Source organism: Centroberyx affinis, unplaced genomic scaffold, assembly GCF_046629955.1.
Source record: "Centroberyx affinis isolate AG114_WGS23_722 - 3 ecotype Tasmania unplaced genomic scaffold, CSIRO-AGI_Caff_v1 ptg004063l_1, whole genome shotgun sequence".
Taxonomy (NCBI): domain Eukaryota; kingdom Metazoa; phylum Chordata; class Actinopteri; order Beryciformes; family Berycidae; genus Centroberyx; species Centroberyx affinis.
Genome location: NW_027281856.1, coordinates 25,001 through 30,644, shown reverse-complemented (window position 1 = coordinate 30,644; position 5,644 = coordinate 25,001). Strand labels below are relative to the sequence as shown.

Sequence of the window (5,644 nt, the reverse complement as noted above, 5' to 3'; positions counted from 1 at the left end):
CCTGCAGGTATGCAGTGGTGTGTGTGTATGTGTGTGTGTGTTACCTCTCTGTCCAGGTCCTGGTCCAGATCTGAGACGCTGCGAGACGAACCTCCTCCTCCCCCGAAATCTGCATCCAAAACAAGTCTGTTAGTCTGACTGACCCATGTGTGTATGTGTGTGTGTGTGTATGTGTGTGTGTGTGTGTGTGTGTGTGTGTGTGTGTGTGTGTGTGTGCGTGCGTGCGTGCGTGCGTGTGTACCTGACGCTGTGCGGGTGATTTGTGTCTTGCTCCTCTGTTGCCGGGAGATACTGGACAGTGGGCGGGGCTTATCTTTAGCCGAGTCATCCTGAGAGGAAGGCATCACACTCTGCACACACACACACACACACACACACACACACACACACACACACACACACACACACACACACACACAGTCGTGTGATGAATGGGTCTACAGTGTATTGATATGAACAGACAGTGAGAGACCTACAGACCTACAGTCAGAGCTACAGACAGACCTACAGACAGACCTACAGTCTGACCTACAGTCAGACCTACAGTCAGACCTACAGTCCTACACTCAGTCCTATAGTCAGACCTACAGACAGACCTACAGTCAGTCCTACAGTCAGACCTACAGACAGACCTACAGACAGACCTACAGACAGACCTACAGATCGATCTACAGTCAGACCTACATACAGACCTACAGTCAGACCTACAGACAGACCTACAGTCCTACACTCAGTCCTATAGTCAGACCTACAGATCGATCTACAGTCAGACCTACAGACAGACCTACAGTCAGACCTACAGATAGATCTACAGTCAGACCTACAGACAGACCTACAGTCAGACCTAGATAGATCTACAGTCAGACCTACAGACAGACCTACAGTCCTACACTCAGTCCTATAGTCAGACCTACAGATCGATCTACAGTCAGACCTACAGACAGACCTACAGTCAGACCTACAGATAGATCTACAGTCAGACCTACAGACAGACCTACAGACAGACCTACAGATAGATCTACTGTCAGACCTACAGACAGACCTACAGTCAGACCTAGTCCTACACTCAAACCTACAGACAGACCTACAGATCGATCTACAGTCAGACCTACAGACAGACCTACAGTCAGACCTACAGACAGACCTACATACCTACAGTCAGACCTACAGTGAGATGTGCAGTCAGACCTACAGTCAGAGCTACAGACAGACCTACATACAGACCTACAGATCGATTTAGTCAGACCTACAGACAGACCTACAGTCAGACCTACAGATCAATTTACAGTCAGATCTACAGACAGACCTACACTCAGACCTACAGACAGACCTACAGTCAGACCTACATACCTACACTCAGGCCTACACTCAGACCTACACTCAGACCTACACTCAGACCTACAGACATACCTACACTCAGACCTACAGACAGATCTACAGTCAGACCTACAGACAGACCTACAGACCTACATACCTACACGCAGACCTACATACAGACCTACAGACAGACCTACAGTCAGACCTACAGACAGACTTACAGTCAGACCTACAGACAGACCTACATACCTACACTCAGATCTACAGACAGACCTACAGTCAGACCTATCGTCAGAGCTACAGACAGACCTATAGACCTACAGATCGATCTACAGTCAGACCTACAGATCGATCTACAGACAGACCTACAGTCAGACCCACAGACAGACCTATAGTCAGACCTACAGTCAGAGCTACAGACAGACCTACAGACAGACCTACAGATAGATCTACTGTCAGACCTACAGACAGACCTAGTCAGACCTACAGACAGACCTACATACCTACAGATCGATCTACAGTCAGACCTACAGTCAGACCTACAGACAGACCTACATACCTACAGTCAGACCTACAGTCAGACCTACAGACAGACCTACATACCTACAGTCAGACCTACAGTCAGACCTACAGACAGACCTACATACCTACAGTCAGACCTACAGTCAGACCTACAGTGAGATGTGCAGTCAGACCTACAGTCAGAGCTACAGACAGACCTACAGACAGACCTACATACCTACAGTCAGACCTACAGTGAGATGTGCAGTCAGACCTACAGACAGACCTACAGACAGACCTACAGATCGATTTAGTCAGACCTGACAGACCTACATACCTACAGTCAGACCTACAGTCAGAGCTACAGACAGACCTACATACAGACCAACCGATCGATTTAGTCAAACCTACAGACAGACCTACAGTCAGACCTACATAGCTACACTCAGACCTACAGTCAGTCCTACAGTCAGTTCTACAGACAGACCTACAGTCTGACCCACAGACAGACCTACATACCTACACTCAGACCTACAGTCAGTCCTACAGACAGACCTACAGATCGATCTACAGTCAGACCTACAGACAGACCTACAGTCAGACCTACATACCTACACTCAGACCTACAGACAGATCTACAGTCAGACCTACAGTCAGTCCTACAGTCAGACTTACATTCAGACCTACATACCTACACTCAGACCTACAGTCAGACCTACAGTCAGTCCTACACTCAGACCTACACTCAGACCTACAGACAGACCTACAGACAGACCTACAGTCAGACCCACAGACAGAGCTACAGTCAGAGCTACAGTCAGACCTACAGACAGAGCTACAGACAGACCTACATACCTACACTCAGACCTACATACAGACCTACAGATCGATCTACAGTCAGACCTACAGTCAGACCCACAGACAGACCTACAGACAGACCTACAGACAGACCTACAGATCGATCTACAGTCAGACCTACAGTCAGACCTACAGTCAGACCCACAGATCGATCTACAGTCAGAGCTACAGTGAGATGTACAGACAGACCTATAGTCAGAGCTACAGACAGAACTATAGATCGATCTACAGACAGACCTACAGTGAGATGTACAGACAGACCTATAGTCAGAGCTACAGACAGACCTACAGTCAGACCCACAGACAGACCCACAGACAGACCTACAGACAGACCTACAGACAGACTTGTTGTTGGTTGGTGCTCTGTCTGTTTCACTGTCTGTTCTGAGGCTACCAGATAGTTGTTAATTTCACCGCTGAGATCAACCAAACCACTGACAGACAGGAGCTGGTTGGCTGATTTCAGGTTCCATTTGCTTTATTCACACAGTGAGAGAAGCAAACAGCAGTAAACTCTATGTTGCATCACTGCATCACACGCAGTGATCAGGCTGTTTTCTGCCTGCTGATTGGCTGTTGTGTCTGTGATGTCATGTCAGAACTGAACAGAACACACAGCCTGATCACTGTGTTCATGACTTTATCCCACAGTGGCCATGTTTGATTTCCACCCTGCTGTGTGGAAGAGGCGGAGCTGAACATCATGATGATGTCACCAGCTTCACCCACACAGCTTCGGCCCTCCAGGCTTCCCACCCCGACTATCGCCTAAATCCAACATGGCTGCCGCCGAATGAAGCCAGCTGAACGCTGAGGACGGAGCCGGGGGCGGAGCCTCCACAAACCAGCCACTGCAAACCAAACAGCAGAGGATGCTGGGAAGGAGCGGGGCGAGGGAGAGGGAGGGAGAGGGTGGCAGAGAGGCGGAGAGAGAGAGAGAAAGAGGCTGGCCTACCCTTCCCAGAGAGGAGGTGGAGGGAGAGGAAGAGGAGGAGGAAGGCTGCAGGAGGCTCTGCTGGGAGCAGCAGGAGGAGGAGGAGGAGGAAGAGGAGGCGTCTTTCTGCAGGAAGAGGCCCGCCGACGCCGAGGTCATGTGATACACGTGCTCAAAGTTGGAGGGGGGGGAGATGAGGGTGTGGCGGGAGGAGGAGGGGGAGGGGGAGGTGACATCACCGGTCTGAGGGGGTGGGGGTGGGGGGGGGGGGGGGAAGAAAGAGGCGGAGTCAGTGTGAAGAACAGAACTGTCAGGAAGAGATGGAGGTGAGGTCAGAGGTCAGAAGGAGAGCATGCTGGGAACAACAACACTCCACACAGAAACCACAGCATCTGACTCCGGTTACCATGGAGACAGAAACCACAGCATCTGACTCCGGTTACCATGGAGACAGAAACCACAGCATCTGACTCCAGTTACCATGGAGACAAAACACTCTCCAGCACTTCATCATTCGGGTCAAAGGAATATTTGACTTGCTTGAGCTGCTTCCTACTGGCTGTAATGCTCAGTAGAGTGTCAGTAGAGTGTCAGTAGAGTGTCAGTAGAGTGTCAGTAGAGTGTCAGTAGAGTGTCAGTGCAGTGTCAGTAGAGTCTCAGTAGAGTGTCAATAGAGTGTCAATAGAGTCTCAGTAGAGTGTCAATAGAGTGTCAGTGCAGTGTCAGTAGAGTGTCAGTGCAGTGTCAGTAGAGTGTCAGTAGAGTGTCAATAGAGTGTCAGTAGAGTGTCAATAGAGTGTCAGTGCAGTGTCAGTAGAGTGTCAGTAGAGTGTCAGTGCAGTGTCAGTAGAGTGTCAGTAGAGTGTCAATAGAGTGTCAGTAGAGTCACAGTGCAGTGTCAGTAGAGTGTCAGTAGAGTGTCAGTGCAGTGTCAGTAGTGTCAGTAGAGTGTCAATAGAGTGTCAGTAGAGTCACAGTGCAGTATCAGAGTGTCAGTAGAGTGTCAGTGCAGTGTCAGTAGAGTGTCAATAGAGTGTCAGTAGAGTGTCAGTGCAGTGTCAGTAGAATGTCAGTAGAGTGTCAGCAGAGTGTCAGTAGTGTCAGTAGAGTGTCAGTAGAGTGTCAGTAGAGTCAAAGTGCAGTGTCAGTAGAATGTCAGTAGAGTGTCAGCAGAGTGTCAGTAGTGTCAGTAGAGTGTCAGCAGAGTGTCAGTAGTGTCAGTAGAGTGTCAGTAGAGTGTCAATAGAGTGTCAGTAGAGTCACAGTGCAGTGTCAGTAGAATGTCAGTAGAGTGTCAGTAGTGTCAGTAGAATGTCAGTAGAGTGTCAGTAGAGTGTCAGTAGAGTGTCAGTAGTGTCAGTAGAGTGTCAGTAGAGTGTCAGTAGAGTCTCAGAGTGTCAGTGGATGCTAGCTGGTCAGAAACAGGAAGCTGGACTTCCTGTTGTAGCGTTACATCACTTCCTGCTGCTGCTGAGGGAGAAAGATCACTGTGACATCACTACCCGCCATTAAATACATGGAGATCTGATGGGAGGAGAGGAGAGGAGGAGAGAGGAGAGGAGGCGAGAGGAGAGGAGGAGAGGAGAGGAGGAGAGAGGAGAGGAGAGGAGAGGAGAGGAGGAGAGAGGAGGAGAGGAGAGGAGAGGAGAGGAGGAGAGGAGAGGAGGAGAGAGGAGAGGAGAGGAGAGGAGGAGAAGAGGAGAGAGGAGGAGAGAGGAGAGGAGGAGAGGAGAGGAGAGGAGGAGAGAGGAGGAGAGGAGAGGAGAGGAGAGGAGGAGAGGAGGAGAGAGGAGGAGAGGAGAGGAGAGGAGGAGAGAGGAGGAGAGGAGAGGAGAGGAGAGGAGGAGAGGAGAGGAGGAGAGAGGAGAGGAGAGGAGAGGAGGAGAAGAGGAGAGAGGAGGAGAGAGGAGAGGAGGAGAGGAGAGGAGAGGAGAGGAGGAGAGAGGAGGAGAGGAGAGGAGAGGAGAGGAGGAGAGGAGGAGAGAGGAGGAGAGGAGAGGAGAGGAGAGGAAGAGAGAGGAGAGGAGAGGAGGA

The 5,644-nt window shown here is 50.3% G+C and overlaps 1 protein-coding gene across 1 annotated transcript in view; it reads right to left on the bottom strand.

Annotated features, from left to right (window-relative positions):
* Positions 1-44: 44 nt before the first annotated feature.
* The window catches only part of LOC139663631 (serine/threonine-protein kinase MRCK beta-like), a gene marked incomplete at both ends in the record, with an annotated part of 29,991 nt that continues 24,391 nt past the window's right edge, over positions 45-5,644 (bottom strand). Inside the window, 2 exon segments of the mRNA XM_071542355.1 lie at positions 45-109; positions 242-350. Of these exon segments, the coding sequence (XP_071398456.1) occupies positions 45-109; positions 242-350 (174 nt within the window).